General features: G+C 36.3%; 1 protein-coding gene across 1 annotated transcript in view; it reads right to left on the bottom strand.

Moving 5' to 3' along the window:
* Positions 1–11,724: 11,724 nt before the first annotated feature.
* Positions 11,725–26,550, bottom strand: part of GREM1 (gremlin 1, DAN family BMP antagonist) — a 108,615-nt gene continuing 93,789 nt past the window's right edge. Inside the window, exon 2 of the mRNA XM_044074154.1 lies at positions 11,725–15,648. Within this exon, the coding sequence (XP_043930089.1) occupies positions 15,102–15,647 (546 nt within the window). The 5' untranslated portion in view covers position 15,648 and the 3' untranslated portion in view covers positions 11,725–15,101. The remainder of the gene's footprint in view (positions 15,649–26,550) is intronic.

Below are 26,550 nucleotides of genomic sequence, written 5' to 3'. Positions count from 1 at the left end.
ACAAAGTATGTTCTTCCCTGGGATCTGCTACCAAATTAAATAAACTTTTATTTAGCAATTTTGTTGAATTTGAGCTGCTGAGTGGTGCGTACTCCAGCCAGGACATTAATGCTAGGGTCCCCGCCTCCACCCCCGCTCTAAATTGTAAGCTCCTGTCCCTTTGAGCCAGCATATAGAATAAATGATTTCACTAACCTTCTGCACACTGGATTTTTCCACCTAATTGGAGTTGTAGGAATAGTCAGTATTATTGCAAGAATTGTCAGAATTATTCCTACCTAACTGACGTTGTTTAATATAGTCTGTCAGCACCACTTTAATACCATAGTTCAATTGTAATCTGCTTCCATAATTACGTGAAGATGGACTGTGTGCTAAATCTCTATGTTTAGAAGCAGAAAACCCCTACAATTACACCCTAGGCTGCTCGACCAATACTGCACTCAAGAGATTTTGTTAACCAGTAGATTATATCATAACAGTAAAAAGTTACCTAAAAAAGCCACCTTTAGTTTGTCCACTGGCCAGACCATTATTCTACTTTTACATCTGGTTCTTTGGCACTGACCTCTGCAGATGCACACTCACTGACAGTGTCTGCAGCATTCAGTGGCCAAGTTTCACCCCACTCCGTTTGCCCTCACTTTGCTCTGGTCATTCAGCTGCCATACCCTATCCCCAATTCACACCCACCTCCATTACAGCTAAACTTATCTTACACAAGCCACTCCCACCAATTACCAACCACCTATCACAAGACACCTCCCATTAACTTATAAACACATTTGACTACTTTTACAGGCCCCTCAGCTACTCATTACACACATTACACCTATTTCTTTCTTTAGTACCCAAAATAGTTACTCATCCTCATCGACTCATCATATAACTTGCCACTTTTTACTTTTTCCTACCCAAAATAGTTACTAATTCCTCACCTAACCAGACCACACAAACTCACTCTACCAACAACATACCCTAACAAGTTACCTACATCTATGATGTCTTCTCCTATTTCCAATATCTAAACATTTTAACACTGCACAGTGTCTCTCTCACTCTTCTAATTCTAACCAACTACTTAACTTCATACCATACCCAAATAACCAACACTTCCTGTTCTCCTACCATTACACTCACTCATCCTCTCCATACACCACCACCAAACTTCAAAATAGCTCCTGAACTCTATAACACCACTCATTTTAGGTATTGTCAGCATAAATACACTCACCTAGTTCATAGGTTCATAGGTTCAGAGGTGTGTAGTAGGCTAATGGCCTGGGAGCCTTTACAAACCTAGCCCATAGAAGTGCCCTGGCATCGTGCCGCCCGACATTAGTTCCCAGTGCCTCTCTCAAGTAGAGCCACTGGAGTGATCCCCAGGGCAAACTTCCCATCCACTCATCAAGATTTGTCTTGAAGAGGGCCAGTGAGGTGCTCTGCTTGACATGTATGGAAAGTCTGTTCCAGAGCATGGGCAGTCTCTAGGTTATGAACCTGCCCCTCCAACATGTTCTGTTGAATGTGGTAATGAGGTTGAGGTCTCTAGACCATGTGGTGTGGAGCGGTTGGGATTTCTTTAAATGTAGCATTTCTAACAGAGCTGGGTCAGACATGGCTTTGTAAGTCAAGCAGGGATTGCAGACAATATGAGACAGAGAATAGCTGGAGTTTTTTGAGTCTGTCCATGTAGGACATGTGTTTAAGGCCTAGGATCCTCTTCATAAGGTACTTTTGTGGCCTCTCCAGCTGTTGCAGGTGTCTAGTGAGGTACATGTCAAATGGGGCATTATACTCGATGATTGGCCTAATGAGGGAAGAGTAGAGAGAGATGATGACCTCTTTCTTATTGGATACAAAACCCTTGGTAATGAGATGTGCCACATAGAAAGACTTTCTGACCACAGTGGCAATGTGGTGGTTGAAGGAGAGGTTGCTGTCAGCCTGTGTCCCTAGATCTCTTATAACGCCTTCAGTGTTCAGTGCACCCCCATCGATGTGGTAATTAGTGGGAACTGAGTTTTTCCCAAAGGGGATGACAATGCATTTTTTGACATTAAGCTTAAAGCCATGGTTTTGACACTAGTGATTGGTCTCATTGAGGCCTTTCTGTAGGATGTCTACATCACTTGGGGAGTTAATAATGGCTCCCAGCTTGCAATTACCAAATCGCATGCTATCCTTAAATTTAATAAACTCCTACCAAAACTCTCCACACCACTCCTAAACTTTAAAAATCACCTAAACCTCTGCAGTGATATTTATCCAAACCCTGGCCCCAAAAATGACTTGCAACAGTCTACCAACTCCCCCACTCTCCAACCCCTCAGAGTAATAAACATCTCTCCCAAAGGATCCAACCTTCTATTCATTAACATGAATCTAAGGAGCATCCTCAATAAAATTCATGAACTTCATGGCAGTTTATCAGTATACTCTCCTGATATTGTGGTCCTAACAAAAACCTTGCTAAACCTGGAGGAGGAGTAGCCATACTATATAAATCAAATTTTAAACTACAACGCATAGAACCACACAACTAGGTTTTCAACAGTACAGGAATATAATTTACTATACTTGAGATTAACCCCAACAAACACCTAACTATAGTAGGTATATATATTCCCCCAGGTAATAACATTGCCTTACTTGAGGAAATTCTTCACTACATATCCTTAACATTCCCTCAAGAAACAATAATAATGAGTGGCTTTAATGTTGACTGGATCACTTGCAACTCTGACAACCCCACTAATTTTATTGACCTGCATGGCTTTACTCAACTTATACAATTTCCAACTAGAGTTGACAATGCCACCTGAAATTAATCTATACTGGTTTGGATCCTTATTAATAGAACACCTTACTGTATCCAATCAGGCTGTCTCCCTGACAGCATCAGCGATCACGTCCCGACCTACCTACTTAGGCAATGGCTTCATCCCCCCAGAAATAGCATTTTAAACCTCAAAGCTTTAAGCCACTCTTTCCCACCTGTAACCAGTGTTGTGCTAGTTACTTATAAAAGTAATAAGTTACTATTACTAGTTACTTTTAAGTGAAAGTAATATAGTACTATTACTTATTACTTTTCTAAAAAAGTAATATATTACTATTACTAGTTACTAACTAAAGTAACTAGTTACTTTTGCATAAGTATAGTTTATCAATTATCATATTTTGATTTATTCACACGTTACTTGTGTTTAAGGACTACATGCTTACTGCACATGAATACGAGTCATATATATATATATATATATATATATATATATATATATATATATATATATATATATATATATATATATACTGCTCTGCCCTTGAAAGTCACATTCATTGAAACAGCATTAACACTCACATTCAAAGAAAATTCATCTAGCCATTGGAGGATTACATTTGCCTTAGGGTTTTTTTTCAAACCATAGGCTCCTTGCACACATATTTAGGGGCATGCATACATGTATGTGTTCTTTAATTCACCTTCCTCTTCTTCTTCTTTTTTCAGCTGCTCCCGTTAGGGGTCGCCACAGCAGATCAACTGTTTCCATTTCTTCCTGTCTACTGCATCTTGCTCTGTCACACCAACCACCTGCATGTCCTCTCTCACCACATCCATAAACCTTATCTTAGGCCTCCCTCTTTTCCTGTTACCTGGCAGCTTCATCTTTAGCATCTTTTTCCCAATATACTCTGCATCCCTCCTCAGCACATGTCCAAACCAGCGTAATCTTGCCTCTCTGGCTTTGTCTCCAAACCTTCCAACCTGGGCTGACCCTCTAATATACTTATTCCTAATCCTGTCCATCCTCGTCACCTTCCTGATTGTATTAAATGATATTCCTTGTATAATACAGCAACACTTGTTTGAATGTGTTTCACATTCGTAGTTTTGAACATTCTTTCAGTAAGCAATGTATGAACCATAATGACAAAACTACCCATTTCAGAAAATTTCAACCATAAAAGACCACTCAAACATCTGTCATTACAATCCACAATATCAGTCAACAATAAGCACAATCTCTGCAGAAGTAAAAATTGTCTGAATATTTCCACATTAAAGAGAACTGTAACTAATGAAGAGGTTGCTACTGGCAAAGAACTTTACATCTACAAATTCAATTCCTGCTGCCCTTGAAGAATTAAATTGCCGATGTTACATTAAAAGAACTTTTATCAGCTGCTTTTGCATGTTCCAAGTTCAATGACTACATTTATGGTAGACCTGTTCAAACAGATACTGATCATCAGTCTTTAGTCAGTATTTTGAAAAAGCCTTTACATTCTGCTCCAGCAAGATTGCAATGCAATTTACTAAGGCTCAACGAGAGTAGATGACAAAAATGATTGTTGTTCATCTCTGTGAGACTAACTGAGAAGTAAGTTGTGACCTTCTGAAACCCTCCAAAGTACCGTAAACTCTCAGTGAACTAGAACTCAAGCGACCAGCACTCTCAAGCAACCAAAAAAAAAAATCAAAGAAATGCAGTACAGTATGAACAACTCAATTTTCATCTTACACTTTGTTTTCCCTCTGCAGAAACATACCTTACGTTTTTAGAGTTTTTAAGTTTTAAAAAGGAAGATACGAATAAATTCCCTCTCTCCCCAACCTGAGAATAAGTCAAATCAAACAAGTCAAATCGCTAAACTGTCAACACTTGCTCCATACTCACTTTTTTTTTTATAACCCCAAACATTCCCACAGGTAGTTCTCTCTAAATGCCTTATATACCTGAATAAGATCGCCTCTTAGATATCTGTAAGAGAAACTGTACAAGTTCAGATATTTTACTCTTTTATAATAACTTAAATTTTCATATCCATGGATGCCTTTGGTATATTTCCGCCGTACTCTTTCCAGTTTACTCATGCTTGTTTTTTATAGGGTTTCCATATTATTATTCCATACTCAAGTTTGGGTCTAATGCAACTAACAAACAATGACTTCATTATTTTTGTTTTCCTAAACTTTATAAATCTTTTTATACAACCTATACTTCTATAACTATCATTCATCAATTGGTTGATATGATTAGAAAAACTCTTAAGTGAATTTACCCATATACCCAGGACCTTAAATGAGTCTACAGTTTCAATCACTGTGTGCTGTATTAAATATTCACTTTTCAATTTATGTCTTCCAAATCTCATAGGCTTAGTTTTTTTATGTATTTGTCAGCCTATTATTCTCCTGTGCCCAAATGATCAATTTAGTCACGTTATTTTGCAGATGTGCCTTATCTGTAAGCAAGACAAAAATCATATCACATCAAATTCAAGCAAGATCATATTTCCATAATTCCTACCTATGACACTTCAATTCAAATTTAAGTGCTTAAACCCAAGCACTGTACATGTCAAACAACAAATAATCCTTTCTAACCTCCTCTGATTCCTATAGTTAAATTTATTGGTTAACAAGAAGTGAGTGGTGACCCATAAAAACACTACATCAAAAATATACACAAATAAAATAAATAAATAAATAAATAAACATATGAGTGTCAATGCGTCAATTAACTATTCAGGTTTAAAGTGAATCTCTCAGGTATAAATCTAGCAACCATCTCTTATCCATCTTTTAGGATAATATCTTAAGTGCATTTAAAATAAAATACTAGGGTACTTTATTACAAGAACACTTTAATGCATCAGCTGAAGTTCAAAAGTTGTCAATAACTATCGAAACAAAGCTTCAGTACTCTATCATTTAGAATTTATGCCATAACAATAAAAGAGGGAAACAAATTGTTACATCAAACTATTTACAAACTGTGCCCAACATGTTAATTTTACAGCCTACCCACCGAAAAATAAGTTAAAAGAGAACCTTTAGCAAACCAAGGTATGTGCAAGACAATGCAACAGGCAGAGGAATGATTTCACATTTACTCCACCCCCAAACAAGGTGAAACACATAATGTATTGCAAGAATATCAGCAGTTGCTTGATTGCCATAAGACATCTGTCTTTTAACGAAGCAAAATCACACATGCTTTTGTTATGTTTAAGACTACATACCAGTTGTGTACTTCTCAGATTTTTTCTTTACTGGCATAGAGCTGCATGGTGGCATCCATTTGTAAATGCAAATCATTGCTCCTTCAAACCTGTTATCAAGTTTTCACTATAAGCAAAAACAAGATACACACACACCCCCAGAAAAAACAGTAGGTCTGAAAACAACTCTTGCTTAGTAAAAGCAGTAGCTCTGAAAACACCTCTTGCCTGAACACACTCATAAACACTCTCGCCAAGCCCTTAACATTGCAAAGGAAGGATAAGCATTCACTTCAATGCAGCGCCTTCATGTTTGCAGAAGGGTTCACACATTCTTATGCCTGTGTTGCACATATAAAAATAAGCTGCGTGCTGACTGAATAGAATAAATGCCAAGGCTACTCGTCGCTGCTCACATATATGCACACACACACACACACACACACACACACACACACTGACTAAAAAAAGTCTAAAGGCTGCACATTGTGAGTAATATTTATATGTAATAAATGAGGCCACTTACCCATTAAAGCCAAGGCTGCCTGCCTGCACTATAAGAAGAATGCTGATGCTGAACAAAATAATGAATCAACTTGCTCTTGGTTCGTGTGGATAATGGATGCCAACAGTTTCTGTCTGCGTGCATGGGTAACGTCAACTGAACAGGCTTTTATGTGGGTGGTCTTGGACGTCAACGGAGCTGAAATTAAGGATAAAAGTGGTACCAATGGAGGGTTGGTGCCACTTTTATCCTTAATTTCAGCTCTGTTGCCCATCCCGCCCCCTCCTGCTACGCCACTGCTTCCTACTTGATTAAGCAAAAGTAACACAAAATGTAATGCACATTTGCATTACTAGTTACTAAAAAAGTAACTTATTACTATTACTGTGTTACTATATTGAAAAATAACGCCTAATATTACTAGTTACCAAAAAATGTAATATATTACAGTAACGCATTACTCCCATCACTGGCTGTAACTGGACCCCACTCAAAACCCTCTCCCAAGTAGAATACTTCAACAGTACTTTCCTAAGCATTCTGGACAAAATAGCACCTTGCAGAACTATAAGAACTAAATCAAAATACGTAACTTGGCTAACAAAAGAAACCAAAAGCCTATTGCAAAAAAAAGGGATAAAGCCTCAGCACAATGGCACAACAACAAAACCCAAGCCAACCTTGACCAGTGCTGTAATCTTAGAAATAAAGCCAAAACTCATCAGACTAAACAAAAAAATAAAACTTCTACAGCAATATTCAGCTAAAACACCATAATAATCAACAAATATTCTGGTCCGCCATAAAAAAACTACTTCAACCTGGCCAGCAATCAACACCACCCCCATCATTCACTAATACCCAAGACAGTATAGCCTCACAGTTTATTACATTCTTTACTAACTCTATACTTTCACTTTTGAAGAATGTCAGTAAAGCTCCACTAACTTTCTCAACACTAGCCATGGAAACCACTGACACCTTTTCTTTTAAACCCATAAAGAAAGTAATTAGCAAACAAACTTTCCTCCCTTGCAGCTGATAATCTATCTTCTGAATTGCTTAAACTAGCAACAGAATCTATCTCCTACCCTATCGCAATGCTCATCAACAGCAATATATCAGAGCACTACATTCCATGCCTCTGGAAAATATCTTACATCACCCCACTGCCTAAAGGCGGGAACTCCACTAAGCTCTCTAATTAAAGACCCATAGCAATTCTATCTGCTCTTGCCAAAACACTAGAAAAATGTATTCACACCCAGCTTTCAAAATACCTTTCATGTAACAACCTCCTATCTGAAATACAACATGGTTTCCACCCCAATCACAGTACCACAACCGCTCTTCTAAGCTTTATTAACACTATTAACCAGTATAGAAACAAAGGCAAATTGGTGTCTTCCATTTTCTTAGATGTGTTTAAAGCATTCACCACAGTTTCTGACCAAAAACTCCTGCCTGAACTTGCCTCCCTTAAACTCAGTCATTCATCTCTAGCTTGGTTCCATAACTACTTAACCAATCACAAGCAAGTTGTCAAATGGCAGCAAGATGTCTCTTCTCTTCTACCAGTTACCACAGGCATCCCTGAAGGCTCAGTCCCAGGTCCACTTCTTTTTCCTATATTTACCAATAAACTTCACATCGCTACCCATCTTGCCACCATTGTTCAGTACGCAGATGACTCTACACTCCTCTGTGCTGCATCCACCCTACAACAACAAAAAGCAACAACACAGAAGGCCTTCTCAGCCATGGAATCTTGGCTATCTGACTCAAATCTGGTTCTTACTCCAAGCAAAACTAAACTCATGCTCTTTTGACCTGCCAAATCCTCTGACGCCCCATCTTCATTTCATATCCATTCATTAGACAATACTACTACTATATTAACAGTTTCCCAGACTAAACTGTTAGGTGTAATAATCAACAACAACATGAAATTCGACAAACACATATCACAGGCCATCAAAAACACACATATAAAACTAGGTTCTCTTTACAGAATCTAACCTTTCCTCACCCCTACTACAAGACAGGCTATTGCCAGAACCCAGCTACTCTCTGTCTTACTGTATGCCTCCTTGATCTTTACCAACTGAAAGAAAACAGATTTAGCAAAACCTGAAATTTGCTACAATAAAACAGCTAAATTCGTAACTAAATTCCCCTAACTGAAGCCATCACTGCTTGGCCTTAACATAACTCAACTGGTTAGAACTACCATTCTAGTTAACCTTTACCCAGCTCTCTACCACCCAGAAAATCTTTCACCATCAGACAATGCCCCTGCTTTCCAACAACTGATCCATCCCTATACTAACATTTGCGTCCTGCTATCCACAAATAAATCTCTCCTACACACTTCCAAATCAAACAATAGTGCTAGTGATTCTCCATATTCCAACTATATCTCCAAAATTTGGAATACTATCTCTCAGCCTACCTTAACTACTCCTAACCTAACTCAATTCAAGAAACTATTTAAGGACTACCTAAGTAACAACTGGTTGTGCTCGTTCCAACCCTGGATAAATCCCAATTTTCCTTCCTTTATCAATCTGCAATGTACCTTCCATCCACGTATGCCAAGCATATGTAAATTAATCACTTTGTATACTACCCCTTTTTCTTCATCTTTCTACCACATATTTTCCCAACCCAATCCTGCCTTTCCCTTTCAGACCCCTTAAACTCTTATCATGCACTCATTTACCCCACCGTCTAAATCTACCCACCTTTCCTTTTTCTGTATTCACTCTTCTCCTCACCCTCATTCCCACTAGATAGACTGTCTCTTACTTTCTCCTTCTAATCTGTATAATTTCCTTACTTTCCCCCTATGTTAAATTATCCCCTGCAGTTCTTGGCTATATTGTTAAATTGAAATGCCTGCTCATAACTTCAAAGTACAATTTTATAACACCTGCAATCAAATGACTGTACTTTGCTATACAAAGTGACCTAATTACTCAACTCATTAGATTACATGTCCTTAACTATGTGTAACCAGGAAAATAACTACAGGTACTTATATGAATATTTCAACATTACATAATGTAAACCGTTAAAGTTATACTACTGCCTGTAACCCTTGTAAATTGTTTTATACTTCCTATTTTATTCTTGTAATGTATGATTTCTTGTATTTTCTAACACTGTTTAATTTGTAACTGTAACTTCCTATGGAGCTTTCCTCTCTGGGCCTCTGCTGAAAAAGGGCTCTGTTCCCAGTTGGATTTTCCTGATAAACAAATGTTAAATAAATAGATTTATCCACTACTGTGTGACAGCAGAGTTATTAAGTAAGGAGCACTGAGGACCCCCCCCCCCACAAATGGTGCAGGGAGACTTGCCCCCCCACACACACACACACACACAAACACACTAAAATATTTATTTCATCTCTGTGGGTGGGTTGTAGGGGTAGTGTGTTTTCTATTAGTTTGATCAAGCAATTTCTTCAAGCAATAGTATGTCAGATGATCAAAGGGGATGCAAGTCATAACAATGTATATCTTGGAGAAGCTTATCCCTCTGAAAATACCCAGTCTCTGTCTCACTGTACTTTCAGTTGCCTTCCATGGTTCAGGGTCACCAAGCTGTTGTTTCTCAGGCTGGTATTGGTCACCACGTTGTATAGAGGTACCACTGTGACATTTTACTGCTCCTCTGGCATAGCCTCCTTGGACAGTCATATGCTGAAAGCTCCATTAGTGGCCTTACTGACATGCCGATCAGAGTATCCTCGGGTTGTTCAATCTAGTCCCACCACTTTGTTTTCCCCAAGAATCTCTAATTTTTTCTACTTTTTCTTTTCCATCTGTCTGCTTTCTTTTTGTTCCTTCTGTCCCTTTCCCATTTAGAGGTCCAGTCCTGGTTTTCTAATGCGATAACCAAGACAGAAATGATTCGGCATGTCTTCCTTCAGTTTCTAATGTTTAAACTCTTCCCCTTCTTTAATTAAAGTATTATACTTTTTCCTTCCTATTTCCAATATATATATATATATATATATATATATATATATATATATATATATATAAAACTAAAGCATTATTACTCTTTTCCTCCCTTCACATTTATACGCACTACCATTTTAGGTGATCTCCTTCTTTTTCGTTGTATGCATTCTGCCAACTGATTTCCTTTCTTTGCATTGCATTACATTTGCTTGATGAGAGGAGGAGGAGCCAATAAGCTTATCTAGTCTTCTGCTTAAGTACATTCATCATTCTATCTCTCCTTTATCCTAATACCCCCTCCCCACGTAACACACACACACACATGCCCTTTTGAATGTCTCCATCAATTCCCTCTCCTTCACCCATTTTATTACTCCTTTCCATGTACCTGGAACCCTCACAGTGAGGGAGTACAGTCCCTTCAGTCTATTCCTTTACACCCTCCACCAACCCCAGCATCATTCCAGTTCAGGACAAACCCTTCATGTCAAACTGGTATACTCTTCCAGTCTCTAGTGAAAAGATTTCTAACCTTTTTTTATATATTGTCCCTTCAGTTTCATACATCTTCTTTCCAGACTCTAATGTCCTTGTTCTTCTATGGCATCCAGAACTGTCCACAGTGCAAAATGTCTTGCCTGATTTAGGCCAGTAGAGTAATTTCATTATTTCATATTTATTATTTATTTATGTGAGAGAATGATTTGATTTAGAAGGACTCGTTTTAGCTACAAGCTGGTCTGATACAAATATCAGTAATATTGCCACACACATTTATCAACCTGGATACATGATGTATATATTAAATAATGATTAATAATTTATTTTCAGTACTTATATGAAACTCTGTACTCCTCCAAAAAGGATAGCATATAATATTGTTTATAGAGTCTGCCCCCAGAGCATAAATCCTAATACTGTGTTGGCATGCACCTCAGCATTGTGTTTGCTGCTGTGAAATATACATACAAATTCTTGTTACTTACACTGTCCAATTTTCTATTGCAGTGGCTATATTTTCTAATAGCAAATTCCAGCTGAACCTAAATATGCTGTTTATATTACACAGTACTTTGCAACTGACCTTCATAAGGCTGAACTGTATTTTTGTTTGTAAACGTAAAAATTCACACCAAATTTTTGCAATGTTTCCTCATTAAGTTTAGTAAGGAAAGGAAGCATTGAATTACTGAGATTATTAAACTCACATTACAAATCCCACAGAGAGGAAAACAGACCTCAGTCTAAGGAAGCTGTATTTTATTTGGGTTTTAAGAATTTACATGGTGTATAAAACTCTTGGAATGAAGCTTCTTTTCAATTCTAAAATATGTATGACTTCTTGCTTAATAACTGCATGAAGCTGTGAAACTGTTAATCATAAAACTACATAAACAGTTATACTGCATTTATATAGCCCAAGCTTGCAATGGAAATAGATAACACAGTCAAATAAGGCCATATTTTCAAACATTGTAACTATGCAATCAAAAAATGCTTACAGTTTTGCTGTATATTCAAATAAATACAATTGTTAAATCCTAGCACAGTAGCAATCACCAAAATGGCCTGTACTGTGCTGAAGAGAAGGTATAAGCAAAACTTTTAATGGATACTCAGAATTTGAACGTGCTAATAACTAACCAAAATATCAGGCTAAAAAATAGTAATGATAACAGGTGGCCAATGCAATTCCTCTTTCTTTTGAGTACAATTTGTATACTTTGGACATTTGCCATTGAAGAACATGAAAATAAAAGCCAAATGTTTTGTATTTCTTGGACTGCAGTCACCTCCACATTACATGGCTATTTCTGGGGGGATCTAATTCCTTGTTGGATTATATTTTGCATTTCATAGCAACTTTCTACATTGAGAATTATATTCAAATGCAAATAAACCATTAATCTCCTCTGAATATGTAGCCAAAATACTTTTGATTTAAGCTTGCAGTCAAACTTTCGTAGCCTTGCTATAACATTATGGCATTGGATAAAACATTTAGTTAATTCACTTAACGAAAAAATCAGAATTCTTTTCAGAGCTGTTACAAGCATGTAATTCCACAGTACATGGAACTGAGTCATGAATCAATGCAAAATGTAACATTTTATCATCCACATACCTTAATTTACACTAGAAATCCTGCAGCTTATAAGCCTTTATCAGTACATATTTATAAAAAGAGAAATAAAAGCATTTAAGGAAATATGTAGACTATTTTGACATGTGTATATCTCCTTTCCAGTATCTTTTTGTCCCTTGTTAGAATTGTTATTTTTCATTTGTCATACCATCTATGTACTGCTAATATCTTTTGTAATACAATGAGTATGCAAATTTGATAGAGCTGATTGATTACTGATCTGAAGGCCTCGTGAATATGTGAAATTATACCAATCAAATGAATAAATCATAGTATTATAAATGGGTCACTCTGAAAACAATATGGCACTCCAATGTACTGTGCTGTTATATAACATTACTTCTAGGGGATGTAATGGCACTTGGATTTGTCTCTTTTTCTAACTTGTTTTGTCTTGGCATGAAGGTGAGTACCTTCCATTGTGGTGTCCATGGAAACTCTGCTTCCAATGAAAACGTGAATATATTGGTGTATTATTCCTTTCACTGATAGACTTTGTTATGACTTGAGGGAGTTGCTTACTGACTGGCAATAATGCATTCACAAATACACGTTAGCCACATATAATTATTATAAATAGAAAACAAAAAAAATGTAATGACTTTTTAATTACCATTTCTGGAGTCATAGTGAATGCCACTAGTTCTGCATTTTTTTAGTTATCTTAAGAAATAAAACTATGTTGTTTCAAATGATGAACAGTATCTGTGGAATCTATGTGCAGTTAACCTATATATCCATTTTCTCTACCTTTTTCATCTATGTCAGGCTCACATGTGCTGGAGCCTATCTTAGCAATTAAGGGTGCAAGGCAAGGCAGAAATCATCTCAGTCTGTGAGATACTATAGTGCACATTCACACATATATGGGTGCACACACACACACACACACACACACACACACACACACACACCTAGAGACAATGAAACATTGTCAATCTCTCACCTAGGGACAATGAAACATCTCCAGTCATCCTTCCGTTAAGTATCTGAATTGTGGGAAGAAAATAAAGACCCCTTGTGAAACCAATACTAATATGGGTAAAACATCCAAATTCCACACCAAAGTCATCACAATTGGAAAGTGGGAGCTAAAGTGCTATGCAGTAACAATTCTGTCACACCACTACACCTCCCTGTGCAGCTAATACAAATGATAAGTCTGCATTTTGAATGTTGTTTAGTGTTTTTTATGAAATATTTTATCAATGAACTCAGTTTACTAATTGTTTTTCTTATGAATTAAAATACATTTTGAAATAGTTATGAAGAATAATGTTTCAGAGGTTCAAAAAACCTTTTTGAAGTAGAATTGCATTTTGCAAAATTTCTCCTTGCTTAATTCTAAATAGTTTGTTTTGGCTCACTAATAGAAAGAACAGTGAACATAGTGTAACAGGAAAAAAGACAGTAACACTAGCATACTGAAATAAAAAAGCAAGGGGTAACAGTTAGAAAAAGCAAACTAGAGACCAAACAGAAATTGCATAAGCATACATTTCAAAATATTCTACACCAAATATCAGTCTTTCAATATTTTGACTGTGCTATTCTTTTATAATAAAATGTCTGTAATAGTTTACAGCTTTGTTTCCATAACTTTCAAATTTAGCAGAATCAGTCATTCACAGAAGTAAATTTAAAATAATATTAATTATATTTATAATTATAATGAAAATGTTTTGAAATAATTACATTAAATATCCATATCTTTCTGCATTTTCACATTCCACATAGTGGAAACTATCTACTGACTGTCCGGATTTTCTTTTCAAAATCCACAAAGAAGCGCAAGTAATGGACAGGAATACAGGCAATGCAGACTCGATGTATGTGCTTCACAGCAGAATGTGATAGATGGATTTCCTTGGAAACTATTACAGGTTTCCAAAATGTGTTAAGTGGTTTTGGTAATTGCGATTGTGAGCTTGGCATAATGGTACATAACTGACAGTCATTGCCTATTGGATGACCAGCAGAAGGTGATACTTGTACAGGCCACTTTGCATATTTAAGCTTGTATATTGTTCAGTCTTAGAAAAAAGTGCCATGACTACTGCATATATTTCATATGACAGGCTAGGTCTTAAAGGTTCTTATACTATTTAACATAATTTCAAAAATGCATCTAGTATTATTATATGTAATAAGTAGGTGCTTGTTTGTCATAACTGCAATTGCAGAAATGAAGGAATAAGGCCTAACCAGCATAGCAGAGGCCTATAATGCAGTTCTTCTCAATATGAACCTTTAGAACAACTATATTTGTTTTTTGTCTTTTCATTTTTGTTCACAGCAGTCCTTTCTTGTAAACCCAAGTTTTATGTTGCTGCATGCATAGTGGAAAAAAATGAAGGCTGTATATGTTTGCTATGGATCATTTGTATGAATCTGATAAATGTATGATGTTCTCTTTTATACACAAGGTAATAGTTTATACTGGCAATGTGTGATCATGGCCTTTTTATATTTAGTCAAGATCTATTGAAATACATCGACACTGCTTAACGCGAGTGATCCTTTTCTTCTTGGTAGGTGGCTGTAGTTCAGGACAGTTAAGCATAACTGTCATACTTCTAAACTTTTTCGGCTTGCAGAAGGAGCAAGATTGGAAGGATCCTTCTTCTTTGCGGACATGTCGCGGGATGTAGAATGAATTACACTGGCCATAACAAAATCTATTAATAATTGTGCGGCTGTTGCAACCTTCTTCATGAATGGTTTGCTTGAGAGGCTGAGTTTTGCACCAGTCCCGTTTAAGGTACTTGCGCTCAGTGACGTGCAGAGCTTCTTGACTAGACTCCAGGACTTCCTCAGCTTGTGCAGCTGTCCCTTTGGCCCTGGCACGACCTTTAGATCCTGGTTGGGGTGGAGGCTGTTGCTGCTCAGAATCGTTATGCTTTCCTTTATCGGGTGGAGGTATAGCACCTTGGGATCCTCTAACTTTCTTTCCTTCAATAGAGAGAAGAAAGCCAAGAACTAAAAGGATGCACAAAGGGCACATTAGCCGAATCATTCTGTAAACAAACAAAGAGAAAGGATATCAGTGGATGAAGCCATCAATTTATGGTTTTAACACCACAATGAATATATGTGCATTTGTGCTTACATAAACAACAATTATTGCCTTCACAATGAGGGACCAAATAAATAAGTATGTGAGTATCTGAAACAATTCAATCCACAATTAATGTACAAGAACACACACAAACATATAAAGAGTCAAATAGTCATGTTCACAGCATACAAAACAAGTGAATTGCATAACACAAGCAAATTTTATTGTTTACATTGTGAATAACAACAGACATTTCCTTAATGATCATGAAAGATTGTGTTTAAGCAATATTATTGCAAACTATTTCAGCAGTATCTGAAGAAAAGAAACAAACTGTATGCTGACCACTGATATACCATAAACACATTATATTTAAGAATTATAAGATATTGGGATTATGATGTAACATCCACTTACACCCTGTAGACTTCTAGTACAAGGTACATGTTATGCAACTGCATAACATTTCTGAAACCAGGATTGATTACTAATATTCATATACAGCCCTTGCTAGATTCATTTTATTGATAAATACGTTAAATCTCTATGAATGATTTCATTGTATTTGGTTTTACTAAACCAGGCTTTAGTTATAAGATTTACGTTTTCTAAACATGTCAGATCTATTACTAAGGTAATTAGGAATTTACACAGGTGCATTAAGTGATTTCCACCCCAAAAATGCTTACAACTGAATGAAATAAAACAGAGCTATACAATTCCTGTTATTCTTTTATATGCCACTTAAACCACCACTTATTTAAATTATTAGAATTAATAAACATATTTTTAGTATTAAAATGAATGAAAAAGAATACAAGAACAATGTTTTCTTGGATTACACTAATTGCATATCTAATTTTGCATGTTTCTTCTTAACAATGAAGAATAAATACTAGTTAATTGAATGTGTTAAAAATTAAACAAGTGTACCCATTACTAAAGCTCTGTGGAAAATTATATAGTTTTATTTTATTAAAATATATAGGAACCTTTTATCAGTGGGCCATTCAAATCTCAACATGTCCCACTTAGAAGCACATCACACTGGTGATAATACTATAAAGTCAAGTGAGGTCACAGAGTCAATACTGAATGTGATGTCCTGTCAGTTTAAATACTGAGACACTGATGAAAAAAATCAAATAAAATACATGGTAACATCTCAAAGTATTTACAGTCAACATTATAATTTTCTCCAGTTCAATAATTATAGAGAGTGAGACCCAGGTTCAATTAATAGCTGCTAAGCTAGTAGACTGTTAAAGTAGTAAAGGCTGTTACACAGTAAGGGGAGTAGATAGGAGAAGGATGAAGGTTAGGAGAGAAAGGGTTGAAATGGAGGGGAAGGTAGGTCCAAGAAGGTGGTTACAGTGACAGGTCCAGGTTTTGTTTAGATAGTTTTTGGTAACTGTTTTGAACAGATGTGGATGATTGATGTTTCAAATGTCCAGTGGTAGTTTATTCCAAAACTGGGCCAGGGAGTAGCTATACAGGTTTTGACATATTTTAGATTTACAAATGACATATTTTAGATTTAGGCTTGTAGATAGAGAGAAGGTTTTGTTCAGCACTACATAGGTTCATAGGTTCATAGGTTGGTACTAGGCTATCAGCCCTAGGGCCTATACAAGCCTAGCCATAACAATTCCCACATAACATAACAGAGAGATATTGGTGGTGAGTAGGGGGAGATGACTGAAGACATGCTGGGACAGAAGGAGGGAAGATACGGAATATAATGCATCATTTGAAGCTGAGAGAGGAGTAGGCAGTGAGGAAGCTCTAGCCAGTTTAACTTTTTAAAATCTAGGCAGTAGTGTGAGGAGTAAGGGTGGTCTGCAATGAATTTAGCCACTTTGTTGAAGGTGGATTCTAGCTTTGATAGGAGGGTAGCTTGAAGGTTGGTGAGGATTTGTGAGACGTAGAGTAGGCTCGGGAGAAGGTAGGCGTGGGATAGGACAATTTTGACTTTATTGGATAAGAATTTCTTGCTCCTGTAAAGAAGTCCTAGTTTTGGTGGATTTTCTTAATATTGTTGAGAATGTGCAGGTCAAGCTTCAGTTGGTCATCAATGATGACCCCCAGTAGTTTGGTCTGTGATTCCACATTGACTGGAATGTTATTGTGGGATGTGATTGAGAATGAAGGTACAAGAATAGTCATATTTTTAGGGATGAATATCAGGAGTCTTTTTTTATTTAGTATTAGCTGATTCATGGTGAGCCAGCTCTCAATAGGTAGGAAGGATGCCTGGGTAGCAGGCTGTAGGTCAGTAAGGGTATCTGCTATGGTAATAATAGTAGGGTCATCTGTGTATTGAACGAGTGATTACTGTGGACAGGATTTGTACAGGCTGGTAAAAAATAAACCACTACGGTGCTCCACCACTATAGATAAGCTGTATAACAAATGAAAAGAATAAAATAAAATTAAGTCCCAAAATAATATATCCACATTAAAGACTCCAGCAAAAGATCAGCAAGAAACTATTAATAACCACCAGAAATACCAAAGCTGAAAGTGAACTGAAACTGACATCAAAAGGCAATGAGAACTACAAATTCTTCTTCAGTAATATTAGAAAGCTGAGAAAGAATATTTCCAGACTGTGGAGCTAATCAAAAATGGCATTTATCCACTCTGCCCTAAAGACATAGCACATATACCTACAAACAGATTTAGTGCTTAACTTCAGAAACAGTTATTCAAATGCCACAAATCCCTGAGTCACACACACACCCTCAGATCACCTTGGAATATATCCTGGCTGTGCTTTCGAAAACTAAAAACAATGCGCTCATGTGCCTAGGCAATTTACCTGGATGTCTAATTAATAGTGCCAGACATGTGCGCACTGTACCCCTCCTGCTCTTGTTTAACTTAAGCCTAACAATAGGGTGTGCCCCTGAGGTTTGGAAAAGTTGCAATGGAACAGTGGCCACTCATTCCACACAGCTTACTTGGATCTGAAAAAGGGCCACTGTGGTCTGGTAAACCCACCTTCCAAATAAATAAATAAACCTTATATTTAATGTCCTTTTCTTTAGTCATTCTTTCTGTGCTAATAAGTATGTTGTCTTTCTTCATGACCTAATACACTTAATTCTAGTCTTTCTCCATATGGTTCCACTACTTAAGTTGTCTTTCTCTAAACTGGCTCAGTCCTGTCTATATCTCTGTGAATACAAAATCTGCAGGATTACACAGAGAACTCCAAACATGATTTTACCTCTTGCATACATACAAGGATAATTTCTTGTTTTCTTCTTGTGAAATCTCTTCCTTTGAATCCCAGAATTCTGAAAGCCTTCTATGCCTGCCTCTCACACTGGTTTCTTTACCTTTATGTCATTTATACCTCTCAACTGTACAGATTTTCGCGGAATGTCCAGATTTTGCCACATATTTTTGGTCCATTTTTTATAAAATTGTGATTGTGCAGCCAGTTAGTGGCAAATCATTTAAGATTGATGTTAAAAAATAATGACAGGCATTTGCGTTTCAGACTTCATACCATTCAGAAAATTCATGCAAATGCATAACTTGTAATTCTATCAACTTTCTAAATTTGTAAGAGCAATATTTAAAAATTGTCCCTATTTTGGGGCATTTATCACACTTTTATTTATGGCTTTGTCCAGATATCTTGCTCTAAGAGGTTGCGAAGTATGATGTCATCTGATATTACTGACCCCTTGTCCTTTTATACAAATGTAATTACTGCTTATGTACTCATTTCTTACACATTTTCTTGGATTTAGGACATGAGTAAGAATGAATTCAGAGTAAATACCATTTTGGTAAAACATCCATTTCAGCATGGCATTCACATACAACATGAAAAGTGGTATTATTCTTTTGATAGACAAAGACTTCCTCCCCACCCTCATGAAGGATACTTTGTCCCCCGAATCCCCTAGCTAAACATAATTAACTCCAATGTGACTACACATTGAGCAAAGATAATTTCGCCCTTGCATTTCAACCTTCTTTGAATAGACCATTTTTGCAGGAGCATGCATTTGACAACTTTGTGTTAAATTGCAATCCCACTCCCTTTTTACTTCACAGATGCATCATCATACATTTCTTGCATTGAACTTACATATTTTAGAAAGTCCACAGGATCACAGGAAATGAAAGCGTAGTCTTATAACGATTTATACCTTGTCAGTACCCACCGCTGTAGTGAACTTCCTCTCTCAAGGAGGGACAGACTGGTTTAGCCACTTGTGAAATTGTGTACACCTGTCCAATCATCCAGTTACTATTTGAAGGTAGGTAATGTATTACTCTGCTGAATTTGCAGAGGAATCTATTCCAGAGGTGGGGAAGGCACAGTGCAATGAATCTAGCTCTCCACCTTGTTCTATTTATCTACCGGTGAAGATTTAGATCCCTAGCTCTGGTACTTGTGGGACTATTTGAATTGTGTAAATACAAAGGATACATAATGTCTCAGAAGGCAAGGCACAGATCTCCCCTCAAGAGTCTATAGGATACTGAATAAGGGGAAGACGCTTCCAGTCTTTCTTGGTAGCTTAAGGTTTCTAAGCCAGTGATTTTTCTTAATTAGAAACCTCTGGAATTTTTCTAGGTGCTTGATATGGCTAGTGGGACACATCCCAGACAGAGCATTGTATTTAATATATGATGGGACAATAACCTATTTGGATTTGGAAGACACCCCCTTGGTGGCCAGTTGTTTTAATTAGAAAGAATTCCTGACTACTGTTGCTAAATAATGATCAGAGGAGCGGGAAATATCAACCCGTGTAACAAGGTCTCTAGAAAAATTCTCATTTTGGATTGAGCATTATCTATGTCGTATTCTGGAAGAGGGATGTTTAACAAACGTGATGTTACACTTTTTAGTATAAAGTCCATTATCAACACACCAGCTTTTTACAAGTGTAAGCCCTTGTTGCAGAGCTTGAGTGCCAAAGGGGTACTGTGACAACGACTCTCAATTTGCACTAACCTGCAAATTTGGTGAGTCAGAGGTCTTGCTTTTTGTCTGAAAGTCAGAAAAGTAAATGCTAAATAAAAGGGGTTCTTCAGTTTTATCAAATTTCACTCCCTTATTGCATTCTTTCTACCCATTCTCCTGTTTTCAGCTAAAACACAAATGTTTCCTTTCACATCTTTTACAATGTCTCTAATAAAGAAATGATAAAGGATTGACTCCTGCACTGATCTATGTGGTACCCCATCAATTACTATCCTTTCATCTGAGTATTGTGTGGCCATTGTTTTACCATGTTTTCAAGCTAAGATTGCAAGTAAGTTCTCAAAATTTGATCACTAACCGACTATGCATTGACATGGCAAAAGATTTCCTAAACTCTTAGTAGGTCTTGTTTCAGTCCCATTTTAACCTAATACTCTAGTTATCTAGTATACTGTGGTGGTGGTGCTGCGGTAGCATTGTCACCTCACAGTAAGACCTTGTCCTGTTCGATTCTCAGCTAGAGCGTCTTCTGTGTGGAGACATGCATGAATGGGCGTACCTTTGTTGAAGGTTGTGCATCAGGGCTGGCAACTCAGCGCGTAAAAATCCACTGCCAATCATTAGCGGACCGGAGTTCCACTGTGGTGACCCCTAACCAGGAAAAGCCGAAAGACACATCAAGAACAACAACTCTAGTTATCTAGTGAAAAAATACCATTCACATTGCCTGGCTTAAACTTATTGTTCAGAACCCACAGTTTCTCAGGATCTGTGACCACTGACCTTCAGATATTCTATTTTTGTTTTCCTTCAGTGATGACTCCAGGATTTTATCCACAACTGAGCTCAAACCAAGTGTTAGTTTACAGAGTCTACCTTTCATGTCCTGGAAGCTGTATTTTTCATTTTTAAATGTTTTGTATTGATATCTTTACTCGTCTATTCTGTTTTACTGACTTTTTCCACATGAGTTTTCTTTATATCGTCTGCTCAAGATTCATCCGATATTATAAAATGCAAGAGCATAAATCAAACAAATTCAGAAATAGTGTTTCCGTGTTTCTGTCATTCTTAAGTCTATCCATAAAAAAAGCAAATTTTATTTTTTGTGAAAAAAGCAGACATTCTCATTGATTGTCATGAGAGAGGTTATTAAAAGTCTTACTAGGCACCGAGGTGGTGGATAGATAACCCCCCCCCCGTAAACCACTTTTTTTTGTTTTTAACAAATGTCTTCTTACAGTCTATTGAGCACTAATGCTGCTGCTTTTCACTCTCATTTACCTGCCTAACAGTCTCTCTGTCGCTCTGCCTCTTTTCAGTAACTGAAGAGGTATACTAATCCAACTTTTTTAAAACATTATCCAAGCCAAAAAGGGGATCGAAGTACTGCAAACCAAAAATAGCAAAAATACACATTGCAGAACAGAGAAGTCTCTATAGGCTGATATAGATTTAGTCACTGCCCACTTTTAATGTCTGTCTGTGCAACTATTTGCCTTGAATTACTTGTTTTAACCTCAAATTTCTTCCCCATTGCTACTCCTGACACCATGTTACTTTGCATCATTCTCTATCTAGGTAGGCTTACATATATCTGTTTCTTTTATGCACGGGTCCCAGGTTATCATTACACAGCAAACGTAATACTGCACTATTGTCCAGTCTTATGAGATGTATGAGTGGCTATAATGAGTGCACAGTGTATGACAGCATTTTTGCACCAGTACAAAAAGTGTGCAGACAACATACTAATGATGACATAAGTTTTGCTCTGCATATTACTAAACATGCATCAGCTACTATGAGTATGCAAATTAACTTGTTTCCAGAATTTTATGTCACAAACACTGTGATAACCGTATAAGTTACAATTTTACATATTCGTTCTTCAATGTATTTTCCCATTTTGCTGTATATGCCTACTTACGGAAATGCCACCCCATGACATTAGTTTATTTTCATTTTACAGTCAACTCGCAGATGATCTGGTTGCAAAAATATCACTTCATCTCCTTTTTTTCTGTCTCCCCTATATCCCATTGCAGTTTGCACTCTAGTTCAACAATCTGTTTTGTTCTAGGTATTGTCATTTCAAATCCCATTAAAGTCTGTTTTTGTAAATAGTCTGCCATACCCTGTTTGATCTGCACACACACACACACACACACACACACACACACACACACACACACACACCAACTTGTCGAACAGAAAATAGCTGGTACAGCTGATCATAAATCAGCTGATCACATCTACTGCTTTTTCCAGTGTGAGATTGTGTTTCTGTGGGGATTGGGGAATTCATCATTTCCTACTGTGTTATGATCTTGGAGTTGGAATACATAATTAGCAGGGTTTGAGGGAGGTGCAGGGCAAAAACATGTTAAACCTTTTTTTGTTTGTTATTAGATGTGCTTGTGATTAATCCGTTGAGGTTGATAACTTGTCATTCAATAATGTGAGTTTTTGATGTGTGGTTGTACATTAATTATCTCTCTCTATATGTGTATGTATATATATATATATACATATATATATATATATATATATATATATATGTGTGTGTGTGTCTGTATGTGTATATATAAAATACTCGAGTTGCTTCATAATGTTATTCACTTTTGCCACCTTAAGATAATTTAGCATTCAGTCACTCAGTATCAGACCCCAAATAACAGTTACAGTTTTGATCCGTCATCTTCCTCTCTTTTTCATTTGAAAAAGAAAGAAAGAAAAAGGCTGCCAGTGTTGTTTTTGTGTATCATTAACCTACCCCCCTCATGCACCACCCACAGAGGTCATATGATCCTTTTTCCACTTACACTTACCCTCCAGATATTCAGTTTTATCTTTTATAAAGTATGGAAATATTTTAATACTTTACATTTGATCTACAAACTGGTCTAAGTTTGTATGTGTTGTTGTGAGCCAACTGACTAAACTATATTTTATTTTAAAGGTCTAACTTAGCACTGTTTGACATTTTCAGCACATTTTAAAATGCACTGTCCAGTAGCAGATTGTTTTAACAGTGACCTGCACCTTAAATCTGATCAGTTGTAGATGTCATGTTAACTAAAAATAGTGTGAACTACGACCTCTGGGTATTTGTCAGTGCTGTTAGGAGAACTGCCTTTTGGACTAAAATCAAAAGGGAAGCTGCAGATGTGTAACCCTCTTCATCTACTCCAGAAAAAAGTCTTTCTTTTGATTAGTCAATGTCCTTCTATTATTCACTCCAGCCACTGAATGTATTAGTACAAAACCCAGAGGAAAAGGCAGTAACAAATCAGAAGGGCGAAAATGAAATGTTTTATGAGTATTTATTTATATATTTAATTTACTTATGTAAATATATAGGTTTTGTTACCCATGTTACTCTTTTAGACTGAGGCCCATTTTTTCATTTACATCAGGAGTGAAAAGCTGCAACAAAAATAAAATGATAATATATAATTACTGCCCTTAATTTAGATAACATTAACTGAAGGATCTGTAATAATGAAGTTTGCAAAATGTAAGACTATAGAAATGTAATCAGAGGTATTATGAACACTATTTACAGAGAAGTTATACACCTTCGGTTATGAAATTGTTTTCAGTTTGCAGTTGTGTTATTAATTTCTTGGTTGTACACATTCTATGAGAGAGAACAGCATTTATTGTCAACAAAATTTTAATACTGATTGGCACTTACACATCAAATTCTGGTAATAGATGGTCTACCTACCTTGTCCAATTATGAGTGGAAGACAAAGGAATTAAAAACAAAATCATCTTGATGAGACTGAGAAGAGATTCAAATGAACTACATGAACTACATTCTGCAGACCTGGGTTTGATTCCCTCAATTTCTACTTGCAAACTGACTATTAGCAAGTCTTTTAAATATACTGTATCTTGCATTACTCCTAATAAGAGAAGAATATGTATAGAGGGCTTACACAAATGCAGAAAATAATAAAATAAAATAAAATATGTGTCAGCACAAAATAAAAATAGCGCAGCATAAAAATATTGTGTCAGTGCATGATTCTTTCTTTGTTTCACTTTGTAGAAATGGGTCACTGCCTGGAAATGATTTATTTTCAAAATTAAATGAGTGCAGAATGTCAAGAACAACAAAAGGAAACACCTTTTTAAAAATATATATATTGTTGGGTAAAGCAAGATTGAAGAAAGATTTAAAATATACAGTCACTCACTTCACTCTGATAACAGAAAACTGAAAAAATAAATAAATACAAATACAAGTGAACACAACCATAGCTTGAATTTATCTTCATCATTAAAAAAGTCATGAAAATGTTTTAGTTTATGTAATTTCAGTGGAATAATTGACCTAGTAAGTTAATTTTTTAAGTTAAACTAATTTCTTGTACAGTTAACATTACTAGCTTTTCCTTATGAAATAGTACTAGGTAGACAAACATTTCTGAATACCACCAGTGTTTATCAAGTATGGGTTTTCAAGGAGGATATATTTTTTTTATTCATGCAAATCTTTGCCTGCTGCACATATTTAAAGGTACCACACTATATGAGATGACAAAACTCATAAACTGGTTAAATTAGCGACAGCAGATCTTTTCTGGAGATTTATTGAACTGTGAAAATTTAAGCCTAGAAGAATTGTAAAAACTTCTACAGCATGTCTGCCAAACAGACAGATAGATGTGCACACACACACACACACACACACACACACACACACACACACACACACACACACACACACACACACTAACTTGAAGTAGCTGTGTATTTTTGCTTTGCTGTGAAAAAGTTGCATCTTGATAGTTTCTGTTTACTAGGTACAGCCTTCGTATAGGTAGGATGGCCAGAAAAGCTCTATATGAAGAGCTGTCACACACCATTGTGTGACTGTCCCTTAGCTCCGAGGGATAATGAATGCCTTTGTCTTTTTTCAGAATGGATACTGTAGCACTTGTATAACATTATACAGTGAACACAGAACATTCTTTAGTTAACATTACAGATTCCATGAGTGCATAGGCAAATATTTTATCTATGTCATGGCTGCTTGGGGAAACCATATTTTAGTCTGTTCTAACTGTATTAGCAGCTGGTTACCTTATATTACATGTACTCATTATATAAAGTGCTGGTATTCAGAGTTATAGCTTCTCATTGTGCAGATGAAAATCATTTACTTGATTTTAAAAGTCACCTAAGCCTAAGTGCAGGATATAACTTTGAACTAAGAATACCTAAAAATGAAGGAAGGTGAAGTTTATATGTCAGGTGTAGTCTGAAAGTCTTCGATATACAATGTTTCAGTATTTATTTCTCTGACATTTGGAAAATGCTATAGAAATGTGAAAATATTGCTCATTCATTTTACCACATTGTTTATTCCAGGATAATCCAGGAAAAGCAAAAGACATCAATTTCTTAATGCATCTTCAGCATTCTGTTGGTAGTGTTAACAGCTTTCTGAAAAATTAAAAAAAATCTAGATCAGTTGTTCTGACAAACACAGTAAAAATCTCTGGTTACTTTTATGATCAATTTGGATAATTACACAATCCCCAAACGCATGTGATCTCTAATACTGTTTCCACAGATCCATGTAGATTTATTTATTGAAACCTGCAAATACTTATTTTTTTCTCTGAACTATTAAACAGCACTTCTGCTTGGTCTGCTTTGCTACAAAATATATACATCAATGGAAAACAGTAGATACCAACAGGTAAATGTTGGTAAATGTAAAAAACTATGCACTATTAAGATACAAACATTTAACTGTTGCTTTTCTGCAACTCAAACAATAACCAAAACTGCTAAATCAAAAATGGATAGGCGATAAAATGAAATTCAGCAACAGCAAACTGAATTTTACCTTTAAATATAGATATTAAAAATACAGCAGGATATTTT

Source organism: Protopterus annectens, chromosome 6.part0 (assembly GCF_019279795.1).
Source record: "Protopterus annectens isolate FY-2018-M chromosome 6.part0, PAN1.0, whole genome shotgun sequence".
In the NCBI taxonomy this organism is placed as follows: domain Eukaryota; kingdom Metazoa; phylum Chordata; order Ceratodontiformes; family Protopteridae; genus Protopterus; species Protopterus annectens.
This window is presented reverse-complemented; position numbering and strand designations above follow the sequence as displayed.